This window comes from Heliangelus exortis, chromosome 1, assembly GCF_036169615.1.
Source record: "Heliangelus exortis chromosome 1, bHelExo1.hap1, whole genome shotgun sequence".
NCBI classification, from domain to species: domain Eukaryota; kingdom Metazoa; phylum Chordata; class Aves; order Apodiformes; family Trochilidae; genus Heliangelus; species Heliangelus exortis.
In genome coordinates this window covers 56,122,109-56,146,410 of record NC_092422.1, presented here as the reverse complement: position 1 = coordinate 56,146,410, position 24,302 = coordinate 56,122,109, and the positions used below count along the sequence as shown (strand labels likewise).

The window sequence follows — 24,302 nt, the reverse complement described above, 5'->3', positions numbered from 1 at the left end:
TCTAAGAGAAATTCAAACAGTCTTTTACCTTTGTCTAGCTCATATGAAGGCCTCTATATACGTCTACTCAGCAATTGAATATAACATTGTAAGACATTCCAAGACAGTTCATGCTGCATTTTGGAGCCCAGCTGCTTGTCAATTTTCAAACAAGACAAAGCAAATGCAAGAGGTTGTATTCTTCTGAGAACTATGCAAGCAGTTTAATGACAGTTCACATGACAGCAAGGGAGGCAGTATCCACATGAAGTACCCAGTTCTGAGTTGCTCCTTTACTTTCATTGCTTCAGAATTTAGCAATATCTTTTTTTTTTCTTTGTTCAAAAGTAATAGGTATGTCAAATAATATGTCAAAATATAACTTCCACCCCCGTAGCCCAGTTTTCTAGGTGAGGTTAAAATTGAACTATAAGCCTTGCAGTAATGCAGGGCAGGACACACCTTTTGCAGCTTTAGAAAAGACAGCAATAAATCCTTTTTTTCTGGATAATTCACATCCACCATGTAGGTCAGAAGGAGAGGTGATAGAAGCCTAGTTATGGATTTTTCTGCAAGAAGGTAGAAATTGCTTCAGCCAGAGTATCCCACTGCAGTTACATGACTTACCTATAAACCTGCTGGTGTGGCATTTGTCTTGGCTCAGCTGGGACAGAGCTGATTTTCTTCTTAGCTGCTAGAACAGCTCAATGTTTTGGGTTTAGTATGGGTTGTGGTATGAGAAGAATATTGATAATAGACTGATGTTTTCAGTTGTTGCTAAGAAATCAAGGACTTTTCAATTCTTCGTGTTTTGCTTGTGTGCAGGTGGAAAGGAGCAGAGCCAGAACAAGGGATCCAGATTGGCCAATGGGAAATTCCGTATCATGGAACATCATGCTCAGAACAGATGAGCACGTATGTATATATATGTATGTATGTATGTATGTATGTATGTATGTATGAGCATATACAGATGGAAGCTGGCTGGAAAGCCACTCACTTGCTGTTCTGGAATCACAGTTTTGGGATCGCTCTCCTCTGGGATTGCTAGCCAGGGACAGACTGGGCAGAGGTGAGCAGGGGGTTAGCAGTTGCACTGAGCATCACTTGTTTGTACATCTGTTACTATTTCATTTTTTTTTAATTATTAGATTGTTTTGATCTCAACCCACGACTCTCTTTTACCTTTATGGAGCAAGGGAGAGTGAACAAGTAGCTGGGTGGTATTTAGCAGCCTGCTGGGTTATGCCATGACAGGATTATAGCATTTAAAATTGAATTTGAAATACTACTAGAAACAAGACTCAAACTAGACAGAAACACTTCAAAATAAGGGAGCCAATATTTACATAATCTCTTAGGTCCTCAGATAAAAAGGAAATTTTGAAAGTGATGAGGAGCTACAGCGTATCAGTTTTACTTTCTAACACTTCCCAAAAGTCAGGATAAGTGACAAAGCTTAAAAATAGGTCCCTGCAATAGAGTTTTTCCTTACTGTAATAGCCTTCCACAAATGCCACATCTAACAATGCAGGTGTCTACTCCATGTGCTCAACCTGGAAGTTGATCAGTTACCATGCAAGAAAAATACCAATGTACACACACACTGAAGACAGGCCACAAACTAGAGCAAGACATTAACAGCACTTTTATTGTATCAATTTATTGCATATGTCAGTACATAAAAATAGAAAAGTGTTTTTTGTAAAATTAGTTTTATTGTAAAAAACAACTAGAATGAGAATGTAAAGGTTTGCCACATTTAGCACATTTACAGTAACATTTATGCTTTGCCTACAAAACTTAAGACATTTTTCCTTTAACTATATACTAAGGAAAAAAGGAAGAAAAAAGCTTGCATCATATATTCAGTGACTGTTTCTGAGTTCAAAACACAAGTGCTATTTAGAACTTGAATGTTATCTCTATTTACACTTCTGCAGGGTTTGACTCTTAAATTATACAAGCAGGATGGCATTGTAATTTATTCTTAAAGGGATATATCAGGCTGATCCCACTCCATGCAAGAGGCACTGACTTTATATTTGGCAGAAGTACCTCTAGCAAAATCACCTGTCATTAACAAAAATAAAAATGTACTTCTCAAGAACTGACTTATGAAAGATAAATGGAGGTATGTCTGCATCTTCTTGCTAATAGAAGAGGCCATACCTTGGACTCTCACTTCAGCCTTGCAGTCTTCACTGGGAACATCCAATATGATGCAAGTGATTAGCTAAGAGATGGTAATATGCATATTTTGCATAAATAGTTAACCCATCTGCCCTTCAACTGAGAGATTGTCTGCAGCCTACCAAATATATTTGTGCTCTATTTCTAATTTTACCTGAGAAATGGACATGAGGGCAGCTACACCAGTTAACATTTCTTCTGATGAAAGCATAGCTTGTCTCTCTGCATTTCACAGTTCAGAAACAAATACTGGGAATGTAAACTTGGGTAAGCAGGAAGCCTCAGATATTTCCACTAATTAAAACCACACACTTGTGTGCACACAAGGTCTTATCCTGGACAGTTTCTTACAAGGACTCTACTGCTATAGCTGATTCAGTTCAACCCCTGACCCTGGCCCATTCTTTCCTTTTTTTTTTTTTTTTTTTTTTTTTTTTAATAAACAAAACAAACTTAAAGTTCCTCTTATAAAAGAAACAGTTCTTTTAATGACTATATTTAAACCAAGATGTTTTCTTACAAACCTGTGAAAATAACTCCCTCTTTTCAAACTAGAAATTTATATATACAGGACAAATACTTGGGAAACATGTACACACAAACCAGGAACTCTAGGGAGAACATACAATGGTAATAAATTAAATAAAAATAACAGTATCATAATAAACCTTTTGGCAATTTAGTTACTACTACGTTGCTTGCAGTTCACTGCCTGAAAACAGGTTTTAGCAGCAGGTAACATGAGTTTCCATTACACAGACAATAAATAAAAACAAGTTTCCTCCTCCTTTAAAGATCATAGGTACAGCAATGGAAAGTTGCACTAAAAAATTCCTTCCTGTTTTCTTTTAGGGGATTGCATGGCCAATGCAGTAAAAAAATAGAAAGGCAACAGACATTCACTCAAAAGTTTATGCACTCAGCCCATTAAGGGAGAAGTAATAATGTGCCTAGGTGGAAGAAACCAGATGAAGTGTAAAGAATGTATATATATAAATATATATCTGACAACTGTGCCTTCTCATACTTACAGAATCAGGCAGTTTCATCTTTATGTCCTGCAGACAATATGGTGAAATGATATGGCTTGATAATCCGGAGTAGTTTAGATACAGTCCACTTCAAACAACTCCAGATTGCCATAATCTAACACCACACATGTGACTTTCACTTGGTGTCTGCATGCCTAAATAGAATGCTTCATTTGTATACAAATGTCACACAATACAGGGGATATTTTGGGTTGATGTGTGTGTCTTTGATTGGTGGGGAGTGGGGTAAGAAGTCATGTTATTTCAGAAATCAACATTTTATAGAAAATGGTATTTAATGTCCAGTTATGACAACTTCTGAAACAATTACTTCCTTTCTCTTCATTCTGTCTCAAGTAGGTCATCTACTCTTTTGGCTTTTTTTTTTTTTTTGGCTCATTTTTTGAAAAGCAGTATTTGCTCACTTATTTTCCTCCTCTCCTTAATTCTGAAGAGATGTGAAATAGATGAAACAATATATGCAAACAGCTCACATTGCCTTTTTAGAACACAGCAGGGAGAGGGAATGCCACGTCCATTAACTCCTTTCTGCCATTTGAACAACACTCCCCCAACCAAACTTCACCAATACACCTTCTCTATCCACCTCCCTCCAAAAAAAGTACCAAGACTGGAATGCTGAGGAAATAAGTTTCAGTTTCACTCAGATTTAAAACTACACTGTCTCCAATGACTGTAGGTCAATAAATCAGAAAATGTTTACAGCTTTTTGAATCAACTCTAGGAAAATCTTAATAATAGCATGTCAAAAGAAACTTACCAGAGAAAGCAGCTTCTGGTATGAATGTTTTTATTTAAATAAAGAAAATGTCATTTAAGTAAAGATCTATCACCCTGCCTATAAATCACTGAAAATACTACCATGTGCACATAAAACCTGTCAATCTATGTAATAAATTTTAGGAGGCATAACAAGAGAACTTAAGCACAAGCTTAAAATACCACTGTCCATCACAAAACAGGTTTTAAGCATGTGCCGAGATGTTTTCTCAATTGGAACATAGCTGAAAAGTTTATTTAAAGGTTTCAGTCTGAATGCCAACTGTACAGATCATGTGGGAGATTTTCTACAGCTTATTAAAAAAAAAATTGAAGAGGCAAACCATCAGCTGCAGCAAATAAAAAAATAAATCTGTAGAAGAGATTTTAACAGCCTCATACTCCAATACAGACTAAGATAACAGCATAAAGCTTTGATATGCCTACCTAGGATAAGGGCTTCTAAAAACCAAGCAAACAAAACCAACCCCAACATGCAGTCAGAATCAAACTCTCTCAATTTATATTCTGCTGGATCTTAAGTGGTGACATGAGCTTCAAAAATTCCTGGAGCTAAAGAAAAATCACTTCTAATAATGCTTAGGCTACTTCTACATGGTCAACAGATCTGTAGGATTTTCTGCAAGCAAATGGATAAAAGTGTTAAAATAACTGTCTTTTAGACTAACCTAAGGTCTTCTAAATTTAATGCACTATTTTTATTTTCTTCACTGTAACAATGATATACATTAATCTCTAATCACATGATCATTGGTAATTATTTGGATTTGCTTCTTTTGGAGGTGTAAAGGGCACAGACGCTTAATTACACCAGCCTAAAAGTCAAACACAAATCAATTGTTTTACCTTGTATGACACTCCTTTCTCTCACACTACCCACTCTGCCCTACCTCAAACACACAAGCATGCTAATAGCAACAAATATAATAGTGCATGGTAGTGAGGAGAGCTTAGGGCAGAGAAGATCTTAGATCACACTGCTCTCTCGTTGAAGAGTACTTGTAGTTTCTATGAAAAAGTTGCCTGGGCAAAATCCTGAAGCCACGATGTTTAGGCACATACAACTATTACAATACAAATGACAAAATGAAAGTGCAAGTGTTTTCTCCAGTTGCAGTTTCAAATACAGATGTATGCATAACCACAGAAAATGGTAACAACCCAGGAGAGTGTACCTGCAAGTATACTCTACCATTAATATTATTTTATATTATTTAGCACATTGAAGATTTCCCACCTTGCATAATATAAAATTTCAAGGAATAAAACACTAATCTCATGCATGGCACACCTTAAGTAAACTCAAAGAGAAACAACAAATCATTGAGCTAACCATGACTGTCCAAAAAGCTCACACATACAACCAGTGAATACTGAAGAGCCTCCCATTGTTCTCAACTAATGCATTCTGCACTACTTTTGTAGCAAGTTCCTTTAATAGCATCCGTGGTACATATCAAACAAATGGGATATATGGACAGAGATCAAAAAAAAAAAAAAAAAAAAAAAAAAAAAAGAGAAAGACATAAAATGGTTCATTTACAATGCTGCAAATGATGTAAAAGTTATCTGAAACATCTTAATAAAGCATCAGACCTTTCAAAGTTTAATTTTACTCTCTAGGCAAGTACAGACATGACATACATTTAAAAATGGACATTCTTTCACCACTTTTCACAAATCAAGGTACAGTGCAGATACTCCCCCCACCCCAGAGAAAAATACCAATCATATTATTGTTACGTTAGATGATGTTTTCGCCATTTCTTCAGGGGAGTGGCTCTTTATTACTTCCTTGATGAACTGTTCGAGCGCAGTGAAATAACCCTGGCACTGCCAAGTGTCATTATGAGTTCCATCAGGAAATATTGCCAATCTCTTAGTCCGAGCTGGGGATAATTCATAAAGTTGCTTCATCATAACTGGTGGAATTAACTGGTCAGACAACCCAGAGATGAAAAGAGAAGGCATTCTGCACTGAGAGATCTTTCTGTAGGACAGAAATTTATTTTTGTAGCACCATAAAGGAAGATATCTCATTGGAAAGAAGGAAAACAAAGTGCTGGCCATGTACGGGATGCTAAGAAAGGTGTTCTCCACCACGATGGCAGAAATCCTATGGGAATTTTCAGAAGCTAAGTGAATAGCTACTGCTCCCCCCAAGGAACGGCCAAAAAGAAAAATTTTTGTTTTATCAAGATCAGACCGAGTCATCACATAGTCTAAAACAGCCTCAGAATCTAAGTACAAACCTTCTTCACTTGCTTCTCCTTCACTTTTGCCATACCCTCTATAATCAACAAGAATTAAGTTTACTTTCAGGTTTACCAGCATTAACAGAGCATTTGGCAACCTGTGGCCAATGTTGCCTGCATTCCCATGAAAGTAAATGATGGTTGGAGAATATGCTGCATTGTCCCCTGTGTATCTCAGCAGAATAAGATTGAGAAGAACTCCATCTTTGGTTTTGATGAAGATATTTTCATGTGGTATACCAGTAGGCATAGGAACATAAAGGCGTGATGAAGAGGGCTGTTCAGGAAAGTAAAGCAGCACGTCCTGGAATTTATATAATATGCCTGCTATTGATACAAATATTAATATAAGAAGTATAATGCCTCCATACAAGTGAAAAGTTACTATCAAGGGTAAAAGACAAATGCGGCAGAGACTCCAAGACCAGGAAGCCAAAGCTAGTAGCCATCTTTTAAAAAAGTTCCAAAGCATCCATGACTTTTCCATTGTAGAAGTCAGTGATCTTTTACTCCAAGTAAATCCTGTAAAAAAAACCCAAACATATATGTATAAATATAGGAGAAAAAAAAAAAGTGATTTAAGCATCTATGCCAAAAGAAAATTAACGGCAAGTCACTACATTAAAGCATAAACATCAAACTTGGAGGCAAACTCCTTTAAATGTTTGGAAACCACTCAATCCTGTAAAACAACTAGAAAAGCAATTAAAAGGAAAAGGCTTTAGAGCTCTTCAAAATCCTATTTACATTATTTCAGCAGGCAAGCTCCATCAATAGCACTACAAAAATGGTTGACTGAGACTATAAGAACTTATGCTTTCCCTCAGTCATCCCTAATGACCATACAGTCTGTAAAAGCTACTTGAGTAATTCCTGAATCCAGAAAACTCACAAAAAATAGCCCTTATTACTCAGTTGCTACTGATTCAGGCCAAGAGGAGCTTTCAATTAGCCTGTGCACTTCACTCAGCAACCAGCAGAGGCTCACAATGCACACTGAATCTGCTATCATTTAGTAACTGTGGTGTTGAATCTTCAACTGTGATTATGCAGCAACACGAAAACTGGTCAGAAAAAAGTCTGCTACGGTAGGATACCACACTGTAGTTACTTTTCTGACAGATGTTTTGTTATATTTGGCTTGGTTCTGATTTACTGTGACACCTTTCCACTATCAGATCAGTAATCCACCTTTGGCTGAAGGGAAGATATCATCATCATCATCATGATCATCATATGAGGACACTTAAATCCGTCAGCTAATTACACTATTGTCTGATCAATGAAAAGCATGACTGTTGAAAATCCAAATACACTGTGTGGAAGTGATACCAAAAGCTCACTTGTTTAAGAATACTCTCAACTTACACAGCAGATAATAATTACAGTTTAGACATGCTTAAAGTTAAAGCCTCCTAAAATGATGCAGTGCAGTAAGAAGCTGAATTAAATCCAAAGAAGTTTGACATGCACTACCCATCTTGGTAGAATCAAGTGACAAAAAGTGATCTCTGCAGCCATAGCCTTTTCATTCCACAAATATGACAAACACAAAATATAACCAAGAAAAAACTGCCTGATAGTGTATCTACTCCAAATACGCAGAAGTGGTGAAATATAAAGTAGTCTAGAGAGCAACTACCCAACTTTGTTCTTTTACATTTGAGCTCATGTTTGCTATCCATATACAAGTACACACAAATAATAGCTACATGAAAATTTAATTCCTGTGATCCATTTCCCTAGTAAAAAAGTTACAGTAATTAGGAGAAAGTACTTTGTAAGAGAACTTCATTAGGAAGTGAACAAACATTTCCTGCACTGCATTTTATGACTACAAGAACACAGTAAAAACACTCTAATCCATACAAAATTTTGAATAACAGACTTTCTTACAAAATGAAAGAGAACCCAAAAGTGTTTTATCAGCAAGACTTTCATAAAAGAGACCCACTGTTAAAGCCAACTATTAAAAACCAAAGTAATAAAAACAACTTATCTAAGGTGACTCAGTTTTGCTGCTGGCTATCCCACATACATGAAGGATTGCTATTTGAACTGATACAGGTGACTTTATAAGCCATGGTAGTTTCATTCGTGCATTATTTTAATTTCAGTAAGATATTATCAGAATGTTATAATACTGAAATACTGCTGCTGTGTGATTACTTCTGATAAACATATATAAACTTTGCTACTGGAGTTGCAAAACCAATGTATCCTACCACTAGAACTCAACATATGGAGGCTATCAGGAAGGGTAAACTACACAGCCACAAACATTTCATACTCACCTACAAGCTACTTTGCACTAATGAACAACTACATGACTAGTTTATTTCCCAGCTGCTTGAAACTTCTATTTATGTCTATTTCCAGACTTGAATCAGATCACATCTCATACTTCATATCTTAACTACCTGATCTGTTAGCTAGAGAACCGAGATACAAGTTTGCCTTATGTTCTTCCCTGCCTCCTTCCATTATCAATTGAGAGATCACTAAAAAGGAAAATAATGGTTCCTCAAACACACAACACTAGAAAAGACCCTAAGATAAACCAACACAAGATTGTTCTTGATAAAACTGTACACCATGCTTTCTGTGGAGTCACAAGTAGCAGGTCTTACCAGCATTATCTGGTTTGACCTGAAAAGCTGACGAGGATACAAGCAGAACCAAATTTCCATGTAAAGTACATAAATAAATAGAGTAAGTGAATTATAAGGTGAAGATGATCAGAGGGCTGGAACACCTCTCATGAAAACAGGCTGTGAGGGTTGTTCAGCCTGGATCTGGGGAGACTGTAAAGCAGCCTCCTAGTACCTGAAAGGGGCTACAGGAAAGCTGGGGAGGAAATTTGTACAAAGGTGTGTAGTGATAGGGCAAGGGGAAATTGCTTTACACTGTAAGGGGGGAGATTTAGATGAGAGATTAGGAAGTTCTTCAGTGCAGGGGTAGTGAGGCACCAGAACAGATTGTCCAGGGAAGTTGTGGATGCCCCCTCCCTGGAAGTGTCTGGAAGTGTTGGGTGGGGCTTTGAGCAACTGGGTCTAGTGGGAAGTGTCCCTGCCCATGCAGGGGAGTCTGGAACTTGATCTTGAAGATCCCTTCCAACCCAAACTGTTGATTCTAGTAGAAAATACTGCCTAATATTTAACAGAAATGGACACCAAGCAACTCAAATTCTTTACTTTTATTTCAGTGCTTATTAACCTCCAGATACATAACCTACCTTAATTTTCTCTGTACTATGTAAATCCAGCTCCTCTGCCCTCTCCTAACAGATATGCTCAGCGATCTTTCCTCTACCATCTATCTGTTTCACATTTCCTCCTTCCTTCCTTCCACAAAAAAGAGCAGCCTTTGTGAAGCCTGGTGGTTGCTACAAGTGCTTGTAAAGAGACAAGATGCTTTTGAAGATGCTTGTAAAGAGACAAGCAGAAATCAACACTGAAATACAAAGTTAATTCATGGAAACCATGAACACAGAACAGCAATTCAGTCTGGTTCAAATTTGCCTTTGGGTTAGAGACAATTAAAGACCAGTTCAGTTTACAGTCACAAAACGAAATCTCAGTGAAATTAGGAACTGATGAGTTTCAATTTCATTCCACAGAGACATCTACATATGTAGATGGACACAAACATCTAGGCTTTTCCACTGCTGAATCCACAGTACAGGAGCTGTTACAGACCTCCGTGTCCTATCAAATGAGCTATGAATCCCATAATTAAGTAACTACTGAAAATATAAATCACCTGTAACAATAAAAATTCTGAGGAAAAAAAGAAATTCTTTTGAACAGACATTTAAATAATATTCTACTGTGCCCTAATGCTACTCTGAAATGGACAATATTATCAACTGAAGATCATAAAACCTCAAGTCTTTTCTTCCAGTAGTTCGGAATAATTTTTTATTTGTTTTGATTTGCAACTGAAATTACTCTTGTGTTTGCCACAGATTCTGTTGTATTTGTCTTGGTCTACTTTTTTTAATATAAAAAAAATATTTTGCTATTTTCACAAATTAATCATATTATAAAACATTTACCTTTGGATGTGATGATATCCCAGGCTTCATCTCTGCCTGAAAGACAATTCCATTTATGAATTTTGAGTAAAATCGCTTTTGAATTACATATATAACTACTATTTGTCTTCAGTTATTTGAAAGAAAAGAAGTTCTAACAGCCAGTACTCTACAAGTTACACCTGCCTTACTGACAAAAGTATCAAACTTAGCTTGTTTGAAACATTTGGTAAGCTTGAAAACATCCTACAATGAAGCTCAAGAATCACTGAAATTTCTTGTGTTTTATACATACAATACAGAGCATAAAACAAATATAGTACATACTAACAAAGTTACGACAGATTTACATTGCCTTCCTAAAGCTAATTTTTAAAAGTAATACAAGCAGACTTTAAACGAGTGCTAGGAGAGGCATTCAGGCATTTAATAGATGCTTTCTCATTAGAAAGCATTAAATAAATAAGTTAGAACTAACACCTATTGCAGTCTTTCAGGTTTCAGTTGCAAAACTAACAATGAGAGTTATTTCTTAAGAACACAGAAAGATATCTGATTATACCTCTTTCTTTCCAGTGCACTTCCTTCATCTACACTCCATCTCCTCCAAAACAGACAATATTTACGCAAGATTTATGTTTATTCATATTTATTGAGACTTCTCTAAGTAGAAATAGGAAGCTCTCTAGCTGTAAAAACTGAGTTTCAGAGGGGGAACTAACCTGGAAGACAACCTGCTAGTTTAGTACAGACAAGGAAAATATACTTTCTTAGTACTAAAAGCCTAGAGAGACTCCCATTAATTATTTTTTTTAAAGTTAAAATAGAAATATAACTAGTCCTAGCCAAGGAAAAAGCAGAGTAAGAACAACTACGTGCCAGCCACTTAAGGGCTCTGCCTTTAAAAGCCATCGAGTCACCTCTCCCACTTGATTTCAAACTGCAGCAACCCTCCCCAGCTCCGCATCCAGTGGCACATTCAAAACTGAACAGTTTTCCCTTTAACTCCTATTATTACATCCCCCATCCCGACTGCCAAACCTTCATGAGCCTTAGAAAAACGTCTTGAATTATGCCAGTACCGTGTAAAAAACAAAACAAAACAAAAAAAAGCAAAACAAATCCGAACAAAAAACAACCTAGAACAACAAACCGAGGATGGTTATCATACTGAAGAGCCTTTCTAATGAGCATGGGCTCCTAAAACAGAACACTTTCCAGGAATATTAAATTATTTCCGTTTTTACATAAACACCTTACTCAGTCTTCTCTGCATACTCACACAGCAACGCTAAAGTTACCATCGCCATCTACCCCATCTTCCACAAGCACCCCCACCCGCAGACAGCGCTCCGCACGGCACCGGGCACACACCAAACGCCGTGGGATGGGTGGGGGTCTTGCTGCAAAGATCCTGCGCCCCAGGGTCCCACAGGAGAGGGGGGCACCTGAGGGAACCCGGACGGGCGCTGCCGACCCGGCACATCCTCGGCAGAAACCTCCCGAGAGGCGGGCACGGCGCCTCACACCCCCAGAGTGTGGCACCCGCCCGCCAGGCCCTTCCTCCCTGCCCACGCAGCGCCCACTTTTAGTCACGGCGAGAATCCAAACAACACAAAGCCCACCGCAAACTCACCCCCCACTTCCCCACACGCTTTCCCCCCAGGCCGCTTTCGCCCTCCAAAACGCCGCTCGGCTCCTGCCCGCCCCATCCCGGGCCTTGCAGCGACAGCACCGGCCACAACGCCTTCCCCCAACCTCCACCGCCGCTGCCACTCCCTCCCTGCGGGATGGGACTAGACGGGGCCGGCCCGAGGAGAGAGACGAGACCCACCCGCCGCATCCTCCCGCGCAGCCGCCGCCGGCGGTGCCCGAGCCCAGCGCAGACCCCGACGCGCAACTTCTACCGCGGCTCCCTCCTTCCGAGACGGGAAGTCACGATTTCCGCCGCTTCCTCTTCCGGGCCAGCGTCCCTCCGCTCTCTTTTTCCCTCCTCCTCCTCCTCGCCTTCCTCCGCCCGGGGCTCAGCCAGCGCTTCCCCGCCGCGGCAGTAGCTACGCAGGCGCGGCCATTGTCGCGATAATCGGGGCCTCCCTGCGCCCGGGGGAGGAGCGCGGATGGCGGTGCCAACGATGCTCTCCTCCTCTTCCGGGGCGGAAAGTATCTTGCGTGACCGCGGTTCCGCGTCCACCGCCGGTTCCTCGGGATTACCGTGTTCCGTGTAAGTCTTCTCCTCTGGGGGCGACCCTCCCTCTGCTCTCCCGTCCGTATTTCCCCCGCCTTCCCGCTGGTCCGCTCCGGGGCCGGTGGGGAGGGGAAGGTGTCCTGGGGGTGGTGTCGGTTCCCGTCGCCATGGCAAAGGTCTGATGGGGCGCGTTGGGTGGTGCCTGCCCTGGTCTCTGTCACCCCTCCAGCCCCCGGGACCCCCAGGGACGGCACCCAGCCAAGCAGGACGCTGCCCGTGGCAGGCCCGGCGGATCTCTTCAGGCTCAGCGGAGGGTGGGGTGGCACCCGGGAGGCTGTATGGGGGTGTTGGGAGGAGAAATCGGGCTCCCACCAGCGGGGAGGAGTGCTCGGTGCCTGCTCCTCTCCTTTGTCCCTCTCGCCTCGGGGATGCCGCCGGCTGTCGGAGTGTGGCAGCCCTGGCTGCTGAGTTTCACCCAGTGAAAAGACCAGTGCGAGCTGCTGGCCCTTAAACAGAAGAGGTAACAGATAAATCCTAACTAAATAAATGAGAAAAACAGTAAGTCCTAATAAGAGACTTTATCTTTTTGTTTGTTTCTTTTAAGACATAACAGTGTGGTGATGTTTGGGGGTTTTTTGTCTACAAATACTTTTTTTTTTTTTTTTCCCCTTAGTGTAAAACAGACTCTGATGGCTTCCGCACCTGCTCTGCAGCCTTCTCCCAGAAAAACGGTGGCCTCTCACGTGCCTTTTGCAGATCTGTGTTCCACACTGGAGCGTATGCAGATGTGTAAATCTCGCCCGGAGAAAATCAAGTATTTCAAGGAGTTCCTGGATTCCTGGAGAAAATTCCATGATGCTCTTCATCAGAAAGAGAAAGACGTCACGGATTCTTTTTATCCAGCTATGCGGCTTATTCTTCCACAGCTGGAAAGAGAAAGGATGGCCTATGGAATTAAAGAAACTATGCTTGCGAAGCTGTATATTGAACTGCTTAATTTACCTAAAGATGGAAAAGATGCTGCAAAGCTTTTAAATTACAGAACCCCTGCTGGCTCACGTGCAGATGCTGGAGATTTTGCAATGGTCGCGTACTTTGTGTTAAAACCCAGGAGCCCAAAGCAAGGCAGGCTGACAATAGAACAAGTCAACGAACACTTAGATGCAATAGCTAATAATAATGCTGCTAAAAACAAAGGTCTGTTAAAGAAAAGTCTCCTTCAGTTAATTACCCAGAGCACAGCACTGGAACAAAAATGGCTCATCAGGATGATTATAAAGGATCTGAAGCTTAGTGTTAGTCAGCAAACCATATTTTCAATTTTTCATCCTGATGCTGCTGAGTTACACAATGTCACGACTGATTTGGAAAAAGTTTGCCTACAACTGCATGATCCCTCTGTCTCCCTTAGTGATGTTTCAATCACATTGTTTTCTGCCTTTAAACCCATGCTTGCTGCTATTGCTGATGTCCAGCAAATTGAGAAACAAATGAATAACCAGGTATTCTACATAGAAACTAAGCTGGATGGTGAACGTATGCAGATGCACAAAGATGGTGATGTGTATAAATATTTTTCTCGAAATGGGTTTGACTATACTCAGCAGTTTGGTGCTTCCCCCCTTGATGGTTCATTAACACCATTTATTCATAATGTATTTAAGAGTAATATACAAAATTGCATTCTTGATGGGGAAATGATGGCTTACAATCCGGGGACACAAACCTTTATGCAAAAAGGAAACAGATTTGACATAAAAAGAATGATGGAGGACTCTGATCTGCAGACATGCTTCTGTGTGTTTGATGTATTGATGCTTAACAATCAGAAGCTGGGCCATGAAGTACTAAGCAAAAGATATGAAATCCTAAGTGGGGTATTTACCCCGGTAACAGGCAGGATACATGCTGTACCTAAAAAAATTGCCAGTACAAGAAAAGAAGTGATTGATGCTTTAAATGAAGCAATAGATAACAGAGAGGAAGGGATCATGGTGAAAGATCCCATGTCCACCTACAAGCCTGACAAACGTGGGGAGGGCTGGTTAAAAATCAAGCCAGAATATGTCAATGGGCTGATGGATGAACTAGACCTTTTAATTGTTGGTGGTTACTGGGGAAAGGGCTCACGTGGTGGAATGATGTCCCATTTCCTGTGTGCTGTTGCAGAGACACCTCCCCCAAATGAAAAGCCTACAGTTTTCCACTCTATTTGTCGTGTGGGCTCTGGCTATACTATGAAGGAACTATATGATTTAGGTTTGAAGCTGGCTAAACATTGGAAGCCTTACCAAAGGAAGGACCCTCCCTGGAACATCTTGTGTGGAACTGAAAAACCTGAAATGTACATTGAACCTTGCAACTCTGTCATAGTTCAGATCAAGGCAGCTGAGATTGTTAACAGTGATATGTACAAAACTGACTGTACTTTGAGGTTCCCCCGAATTGAGAAGATAAGAGAGGACAAAGAGTGGTATGAGTGCATGACATCAGACATGTTAGAAGATCTCAGGAGCAAAGCAGAAGGGAAGCTGGCATCTAAGCACCTTTGTATAGATGAATATGATGAGCCACAGGAGAAAAAAAGGAAAACTGTATCAAAGGTGAAGAAAGTAATTGGAATAGCTGAGCAATTTAAAGCTCCTGATCTTTCCAATGTAAGCAAGGTTTCAAATATATTTGAAGATGTTGAATTCTGTGTTGTGACAGGAACACCAAAACACTCCAAGTCTGATCTGGAAAGCAGAATAGCTGAGTGTGGTGGCAGCGTTGTACAGAACCCAGGGCCAGAGACTTACTGTGTCATTGTAGGAGCTGAGAATGTCAGAGTGAAAAACATCATTGCTTCCAACAAATACGATGTGGTGAGGGCAGAGTGGCTCCTTCAGTGTTTTCAAACCAAAATGCTGGTGCCTTGGCAGCCAGCCTTTATGATTCACATGTCTCCTGACACACAAGAACATTTTGCTCGTGAGTATGATTGCTACGGAGACAGCTACACAGCAGATGCAGATGTTGCACAGCTCAAGGAAGTGTTCTCAAGAATGAAGGACAAAAAGGGGTTGCCTTTGGAGATGATTGCAGAGTTAGAAGAACGTTATTCATGGAACAGCTGTCAGCTCAGTATATTCAGAGGAAACACCGTTTATGTGGACTGTTATGCTGTTCTGAATGACCCCAGGACCAAAATCCATGGAACAACAATATCAATTAGAGCTTTGGAGCTTCGTTTTTATGGTGCAAAAGTAGTCTCTCATCTTGAAGAGGGTATCTCCCATGTTGTTATAGGAGAAGATAAATCCCGGGTAGAAGAGGTGAAAGTACTCAGGAGAACTTTTGGGAAAAAATTTAAAATAGTTTCTGAACTGTGGGTAACGGAGTCGGTGGAGGCAGGAGTCCTAAAGAATGAAAATTCATACTTAATTTAATATAGTTTGTAAGTTTGGAATGAAAGCATTGTTGTTGGTATGATTGAACTTTTTGGATATTATGAATTTGCCTTAATATTTTTAATGTGTTTTCATGTCTGCTTAAGTCTCGGTCTGACTGAAGAATGGTACTGTATTGCTGAAATTAGAGTAAAGCTTTTAATTAGTGTTGCAGAAGCTATGTTGGAGGGAAAAAAACGCTGACCACATGATAAATAATGCAAACCTTTTACTTCACAAACAGATCTCCAGAGAGATCTTATAGTTCACATAAGAGAACTCTATTAATAGTGCTTGTCTCTGTTATTCAAAATAGAGACAATAATTTTCTATTTTATGAAGATTCTACTATTTAACATTATTTATCAATTTATGAATCACTTACATTCATATATTATACATTACACAGTAATATATTATACATTCATATAGAATTATTTTTTGTATGTTCCATATGCTGTGTAATTCAGTAATTTATAAGTCTTATCTGTACTATTTTAATATGTTCACATTGTTTTTAGCAGAGTCCATACAGCCACAGTAATACTTTGGTTTTAGGATATTGCATAGATCTCATGTTTCTTTGTATAGATAGCCATTGTAAAATAAAATCTGAACTTCTGTCTGAGATGCAAATAAATTAATAATGATCTACATATATGTAAAATTTAGATCAATTACTTAAAAACTGTAATGACCTCGTTACAGTTAAGCTGTGAAGTGTGACAGCAAGACTTTTACACTTAAATATGTTTTATCTTTCAAAAAACTTATGTTCTATTTTTAGTAATGTAAAATTAATTTCAAGTATCCAGTTCCATTAATATATTTATTTTTGTAATTACTAAATAAAATAAATTTGTAAAGCCTACCTGGTATGATTTTTTTTTTTTTTAGTGAGAGTTAGCTCCTGTGTAAACATGACACTCTAGTTTCTTATTTTACTTTTAGATAATTTATGCATTAACTTTGAGAGGAGAAAGGTTCAAGCCTCAGTTCTTGTGTCTATAGCAGGATCAAACATAACTGCTGAACTGGGCTGATCACACAGAACCAGTTTTTAGCTGACCTATTTCTTCAATGCTTTTTGTAGTTGTGTTCATATAAAAATCACTGTAAGAAGAACTGGGAAATCTTGTAGGAGGGGGTTATATGAAGAAAAGTAGAGAGAGATAGATAACAGAAAATCACCAGTCCTGGATCCAGTGTTGGGCCAGCACACAGTGGAGGGTTGGTGTCAAATTCCTAGAGCCCACCACGTTTTATAGGCCTGCTTCAATTAGTAAGCAGGGGTGAGACACCATCAGGTCCCCTACAACTCCTCAGTACACAGTGTATTAAGGGCTTATATTTGTTTAAAGTTTAGTTTTTCCCAAATTAAAGCAAACAAACCAAGAAAACCACACCTACACTGCAGGTGCAGTGTAGTTTTATGTAGTCTTAGGTTGTTTTATTTTGTGTTTTGCTTCAGTTCTATTAGAACTAGAAATTAATTCTTAATAATGCATATATATGTATATGGCATGACAGTATACTGGATAATGCTGAGCAGTTCAAGTGGGGTGTATTCTTTCTGTTACTGTTTTGCAAATTTACATTTAAAATGTTGGATAAGAAATGGTGTACTATATATGTAAAGGTAAAAAGGGAATGTTGCCACTACACTGTAAAAATGCAACCATTGCTGGAGGTGGTGGATTCTGTGTCCCTGGAGGTTTTTAAGAAGAGACTGATATGGCACTCAGTGCCATGGTTTGGGAACCACAGTGGCAGTGGATCAAGGGTTGGACTTGATGATCTCAGAGGTCCTTTCCAACTCATCTGATTCTGTGATTCTGTGAGTCTAAATGCTAAAACAACGTAATCTTTGAACTTCTAGCAGACCTCCTGTAATTACAGAATGTAAGACTGTTGTATTGTTTACTGCAATAAATACTCAAAATTTTAAAATTACATTTCGATCTTTGAAAATAGGGAGGTTGTAGGTTAAGATTTGTGAGCCTATTTATATTTTGTGTAAAGTTAACTATTTTTTTTTTAATAGGCACTAGGCTTGAGAGCAAGCCTTCCAATTTGCATGGTAATATAGGGTTTTTAAGTTTATTTTGATACTCCTGAAGAAGTGGAGAGATCATAGGGGGATCATAGACCTTACAGTATGTGTGAAGTAAAGAGGAGTTTGGTATCTTTCCTACTCCTTGGATTTTAACTGGCATTTTTCAAAAATGCTGCTGATGATGAAGAAATAAGAGCACAACTTGGAGGACCTGCTGTAGCAGAACATCTGGTAGGTACCCATCCTGTCCACAGCTGTGAGGGAGAGGATGATTTATTTCATGGCTAGTTACAAAGACAATAAACTTACTAAGCCCTGGGTGAAGGTTTCACTGTTTACTTTGCTTATTGAACAATTACACAAAATCGGTTCCATCAGAATTATTCACTGGGGTGGGGAGAGCAGGGTTGTTCTCAAGAAAAGAAGTAATGGGTGCACCAGTGGGAGAGCAAGAAGGCCTTACCCAAATTGTCAGGTATTTGCACATCAGCACAGCTTTGATCAGCCACCTTGCTTTATCTCATGTTTCTTCTTGTTCCTGTACACTGAAAATAATTGTCATTCTTGTTGCTTTAAGGTGCTAAAAAAGATCTTATCCTTGCAGCTGCAGATGGGATTTAAAATACAGAGCTTTACAAAATATCATGCTATTAAATGCTTAATTTTCCTTTGAAAACCTGAAAGCTAGTAATGCTGAAGTTAATTCTGTATGTATGATAGATTGCAACCTGCTGACTGTGTGTTGAAGATGTATTATCCCAGGAATTTCACATTTAATAGATTTTAAGTAGTAACACTGGGGAAACTCGATTGCATGGGAGAAAAAAGCTTCCCTCTCTTTTTGCTACAATTTTGCTGAAGTTTTATGGTAGCTTTGGGTCTCTTCATGGGAGTCTATTTCAAGCATAGTGAATCTCAGAATTGAATGCCTCTATTTCCCTTCTGCTTTTAGGAAGATAAATTGCTAGAGAAAGAAAAGGCAGGAAGCTGTAGTGAGTCAACATGAGACACTGTCTATTTTTGTACACACTGGTCTTCATACATACTGCATGAAATGATCACTGATTAATAATTAATTAGGCAGGAGGATGTAAATAGTGTTTTGCATAAAATACAATGAGAAATCCTTACTATTTAAACAGTTAATGGAAACCAGCACCTCTTAGTTAATTTGTATTTTCTTTGTTTTTGAAGAACAAGCATGAGTCACATTTAACCTGTTCAGCTGAGTTTTATCATTATTTTGATGTTGGCCATACACCAACAATTATAACTTCCAAGGGGAACTATTGCAACTGTACACATGAACAAATGCAACTGTACACATGAACTCCTTCCATCAGTTTGGAAGCTGCATTTTAATTTTGGTCTTAGTCCTCACCAGAGCTATCTTGCAGCTGTGCTTGGCCATGTACCTAGCTGACTCCAACTCTTGCCCACTGATGTGGTGTCTTGGCATAATCATAGAATCATAGAATTGGCTGGGTTGAAAGGGACCTCAGAGATCATCAAGTCCAACCCTTGATCCACTACCACTGCAGTTACCAGACCATGGCACTAAGTGCCACATCCAGTCTCTTTTTAAATATCTTCAGGTATGGAGAATCCACTGCTTCCCAGGGCAGCCCATTCCAATGTCTGATCACCCTCTCGGTAAAGAAATTCTTTCTAATGTCCAACCTAAACCTCCCCCAGCACAACTTAAGACCGTGCTCCCTTGTCTTGCTGAGACCGACCCCCACGTGGCTCCAGCCTCCTTTCAGGGAGTTGTAGAGAGTGATGAGGTCTCCCCTGAGCCTCCTCTTCTCCAGGCTGAACACCTCAAGCTGCCTCAGCCTCTCCTCATAGGATCTGTGCTCGAGTCCTTTCACCAGCCTGGTTGCCCTCCTTTGGACCTGCTCCAGGACCTCGATATCCTTCCTGAACTGAGGGGCCCAGAACTGGACACAGGACTCAAGGTGTGGCCTCACCACAGCTGAGTACAGGGGCAGAATCACTTCCTTGGACCTGCTGGCCACGCTGTTCCTGATAGAGGCCAGGATGCCATTGGCCTTCTTGGCCACCTGGGCACACTGTTGGCTCATGTTCAGCTCCCTATGAAGAGATGAAGAGAGGCTGAGGGAGCTGGGGCTGTTCAGCCTGAAGAAGAGGCGGCTCAGGGGAGGCCTCATCACTCTCTACAACTCCCTGAAAGGAGGTTGTAGCCAAGTAGGGGTTGGTCTCTTTTCCCAGACGACTTTCAACAAGGCAAGAGGGCATGGTCTTAAGTTGTGCCAGGGGAAGTTTAGGTTAGATATTAGAAAGAATTTCTTTACAGAGAGGGTGATCAAGCATTGGAATGGGCTGCCCAGTCAAGTGGTGGACTCTCCATCCCTGGAGATATTTAAAAAGAGACTGGATGTGGCACTCAGTGCCATGGTCTAGCAACCGCAGTGGTGGGTCAAGGGTTGGACTTGATGATCTCTGAGGTCCCTTCCAACTCAGCCAATTCTATGATTCTATGATTCTATGATTCCTGTCAATCCAGACTCCCAGGTCCCTCTCTGTCTGGCTGCTCTCAGCCACTCTGTGCCCAGCCTGGAGCTCCCCATGGGGTTGTTGTGGCCGAAGTGCAGGACCCGGCACTTGGCCATGTTGAACCTCATCCCGTTGGAATCAGCCCAACTCTGCAGTCTGTCCAGGTCCCTCTGCAGAGCCCTCCTGCCTTCCAGCTGATCCACACTTCCCCCCAGCTTAGTGTCATCTGCAAATACAGGCTTACCAAGCCATCACTGCCTGACCAACCAAGTTTTCCATCACCAGGCCTGCTCATTTCCAGTGAGAATTGTACAGTGGCACTGTGCTGTTTGTTGCTGAAGTCACTGCCTTGTGCCTGCTTTTGCATCCCTGGGCTCCCAGCCTGCTTCCTCTTGTGCAGTAGCACACTTGCACCTCTTGATACCACAGAGTATTGGACAAAGGAAAGCCAGCTTCCTTACCTCTCTTTTTTTATGGAAATTCTCACCCCCGTTGCTTGTCTCCTCTGACATTCATCTGATATTTAGTTTGCAGATAAATGTCTCTCCAGGACTGAATTAAAAAACTGAAAGTCTTACGATTTTTCACCATAGCACATCTCTGTGGTGAAACACTTAAAAACTGTGTGGTCCCTGTTGATCAATTTCCAGTCACTCTTCCTTGCAAAAAATACATCTGTATGTTTGAAAAACACAAGGTCCATTTATTCAGCTGAAAAAAAAAAAAAAAAAAAAGGCAAAATCTCTGTCAGCTATGACAACTAATGTGTGTTACTCCATTTCTAGTGCCCTGATTTAATGACCTGTTGACATTTTTAAAAGCTCTTTAGTTTGCTAATGAGGCTGAAATGCACTGTCAGTCAGTCAGTCAGTCTTTACAATCCATATAAAATTTCAGTTTGGATTGTTTCAGAAGAAGGCCCTGAAGTTGTAAGTTATAAAATTTCTGGCAAAGGAGGAAAAAAAAAAATGTTCATTTGGAGGTGACTAGGGAAAAGCCTTTTAATGTAGTCAGTTTAACCAAGCATAAAGCATCTCCAGCTGGTAACAGCTGCTGTACCAGGAAGTAGTAAATGAGCCTATAAAATTTTACTGTAATACTTTTTGGAGGAGGAGTTGGAGGAGTGAAGAAACAGTCTAGAAGTCTGAATTATTATGCAAACCTATCAGTGAAGGTGGAACTTGTAAGTATAATTAAAATGTTTCTCTGTGTTATTTTTTCTAGAAGTAAGGAAATTAAAGAGCATCTAATGTTGAAATAATTTTCTTTTGATAAAATGTAGTTAGCATTTCATTTGGATGTTTTCAACAGATGAAGCTTTTCCTTTGTAATTTTTGGGAAGATTATTTTTAAAGAACACATAGGAGAAGATCAAGTTTAAACTGCAAGCATTAACGTTCCTAATTTTTTATTACAATCAATGTAGATGTGATTGTATTTAAAAACTTTGGTATCAAGAGTATTTCAGCATGTGTATTTGCCACTGTGTTAGTGACTGAATACATTTTAAAATATATTTTAAGATATATTTAGATTCATTCTTCTGTAATGCTGCAAACAGAATAACTATGTAAAACTATAAGACCAGAGTTCAGTTTTCTCCTGTGTCATGTACAAAGTAAAACACAGTTTTCAGGACTTTCAGATCTCAAGAAGAAGCTACCAGAAATAAGATTCTAGGAGAAAAAAAGGGATTGTTGCACACAGAGTTTATTGTGAGAGCGGGCTTGTAGTCCACACACTTGTCCTCAGTCTTTTCCAGAATAAAACCAATTTACATTGTTTGATTGTGTGTGGAGTTGCACTAGTCAGTTAGAAAAACTTATGTTATTACTATCACTTTTTGTAGAGTTCAAATTAGCCTTTTGGCTAATTTAGATTCAAATAACAGCGTTTGGGTTTTTTTGATAGATGCACTCACTTATGGTCCTGGCATATTTTGTTTTTTTAATTTTTTCTAGCATTGTGTGGCGCATTGTAGTAGAAGACTAGCTTAGTGGGCAAGGGGAGAGCACCAGGTGTTTTTTTTCTCAACTTTAAGAAGGCTTTTGATGCTGTCTTCTGTAATGTTCTCATACACAATTAATGAAGTATGTGTTAAATGGACAGGCAGGGATGGGGACTGTAAATTGGCTGAACTGCGAGACTTGAAGCATTGCCATCCGTTGCCTAGGTGCAGGGTAAGAGGCTATGGGCATAAAATGAAATGGAGGATATTTTGTTTAAAACTAGGACAACAATTCCTTAAACTTTCACAGTGATCAAACACAGGAACAGGTTTCCCAGAGAGGCTGTGGAGTCTTTATCTTTGGAGACAGTCAGAACCCAACTGGATACAGTTCTGAGCAGCCAGATCTATCTGTCCCACCAAGAGCAGAGGAATTAGACTAAGTGATGTCCAGAGGTGTCATCCAGCCTTGATTATTCTGTGGATCAGGTCTGAACTAAAGTTCTCAGTCTAATTTTTTGTCGTTTTGTGAATGGGCAAGCTGTCAAATGGTGACATATACATTGAAAACTCAAGGTTTTTTTCTATTTGCAATATAAAAGGTATTAGTATAGATTACATTCTTAGTAATGTGATTTTGACAGCTACTCTTTAAGCTGGAGGAAAACCATAGAATTTATGTAATCTTGTCCTATAAAATTGATATTAAGCTGATGAGTATAGAGCCCCAAAAAACCATCAAAACCCAAAACATGCAATTTTCTTTCTGAATGCCAGAAATTGATTTATACTGTACATGAAATAGAACCTTAGAATTAGTTTGGACCTTTAAGATCATCTACCCCAACTATTAACCCAGTACTTCCAAGCCTACTGTTAAACCATGTCCCTAAGCACCACATCTTTTAAATACCTTAAGGGATGGTGACAGGCATGAACATCAAAGTTGTTAAAATTCTCATTACCAGAGGAAAGAACTCTCTAAGCAAGGTGTATAAATGTTTAAGTAACAGCCATATCTGAGAGATTATGAAAGTTTGCTTTTGATTTGAGGTTACTGACAGCTGTACCAGTTCTGAAAGTAAAAACAGGTTCCAGTAGCATAACCACTGTCATCTATTGCCCAGTCTTGATCCAGGGGTGTGGAAATAACAACTTCCTTCTTCTGTTGGTAGACTTTACAAATGTAAACACAACTCCAAACCACATTTTGAATCCCTGCAGGCAAGTGAGGATGGAAGGAAGAGGTAGGATGTCTCCATTTTCTTGCCCCTGGCAGCTTCCTCCTGCAGTCCTGAAGCAGCTGATCCTCTGCTGCTTGCCTTTCTTCAGCAGGTTTTGTTACAGCAGCAACCAGAAGCAGTGTGATCTTTCCAATCCATGTTTTCAGGCTCCACATCTTACACCTGCAGTTAATGAGCCAACTGTCTGGTTAAGGACAGGTGGGTCAGTGGTCTGTGTCTGCATGTCTGTGCATAGATAAGGCATGTATTGAAGTAGAAGACAGGAAAGATGTGTAACAGGTAGTCTCAGTTTAGGTTTTGTGGTTGCTTTTTTCCCTCCCTGTTCTCTCACAGCTTCTCCCCAGCCTTGGCCTCTTTTGAGGCTTTTAAGCACCAGACTTGTGTGCTGCCAAAGCTGAATGTTTTATTCATCCAGTTTGAAGCTAGTTTGTTTGCTTCTGTGTTATGTTTCAGTCTGTCATATAAATATACTCATATATGAGTAGCTCAGGCATAGTTAAGGACATGTTGGATTTATTTGTATTTTATTCTAATTAAAATCTCTGAGTGCTATTGGGGTAATAAGAAATTAATAAACACCCAGGGAAAAAATCAGTATAAATAGAGCAGGTGCCACACTGTACAGGTCT

General features: G+C 39.8%; 2 protein-coding genes across 6 annotated transcripts; one reads left to right on the top strand and one right to left on the bottom strand.

Annotated features, from left to right (window-relative positions):
• Positions 1–1,604: 1,604 nt before the first annotated feature.
• Positions 1,605–12,261, bottom strand: ABHD13 (abhydrolase domain containing 13). Of its 4 annotated transcripts, none has more exons than XM_071742937.1 (3): positions 12,130–12,258; positions 10,317–10,352; positions 1,605–6,781 (listed from the first exon to the last, which is right to left on the bottom strand). In XM_071742937.1, the coding sequence occupies exon 3, from the start codon at positions 6,744–6,746 to the stop codon at positions 5,733–5,735; it is 1,014 nt and encodes a 337-aa protein (XP_071599038.1). In that variant the 5' UTR covers positions 6,747–6,781; positions 10,317–10,352; positions 12,130–12,258; the 3' UTR covers positions 1,605–5,732. The 4 variants fall into 4 exon arrangements, with proteins under 4 accessions (XP_071599038.1, XP_071599067.1, XP_071599047.1 ...); XM_071742966.1 differs by having other exon boundaries at positions 10,317–10,348; positions 12,130–12,228; XM_071742946.1 differs by lacking the exon at positions 10,317–10,352 and having other exon boundaries at positions 12,130–12,261.
• A 41-nt stretch (positions 12,262–12,302) lies between these two features.
• Positions 12,303–16,779, top strand: LIG4 (DNA ligase 4). 2 transcript variants are annotated; one of them, XM_071742917.1, is made up of 2 exons: positions 12,303–12,516; positions 13,154–16,779. In XM_071742917.1, exons 1-2 carry the CDS (start codon positions 12,413–12,415, stop codon positions 15,906–15,908), a joined length of 2,859 nt encoding a protein of 952 aa, XP_071599018.1. In that variant the 5' UTR covers positions 12,303–12,412; the 3' UTR covers positions 15,909–16,779. The 2 variants fall into 2 exon arrangements, with proteins under 2 accessions (XP_071599018.1, XP_071599027.1); XM_071742926.1 differs by lacking the exon at positions 12,303–12,516 and adding an exon at positions 12,699–12,794.
• Positions 16,780–24,302: the final 7,523 nt, after the last annotated feature.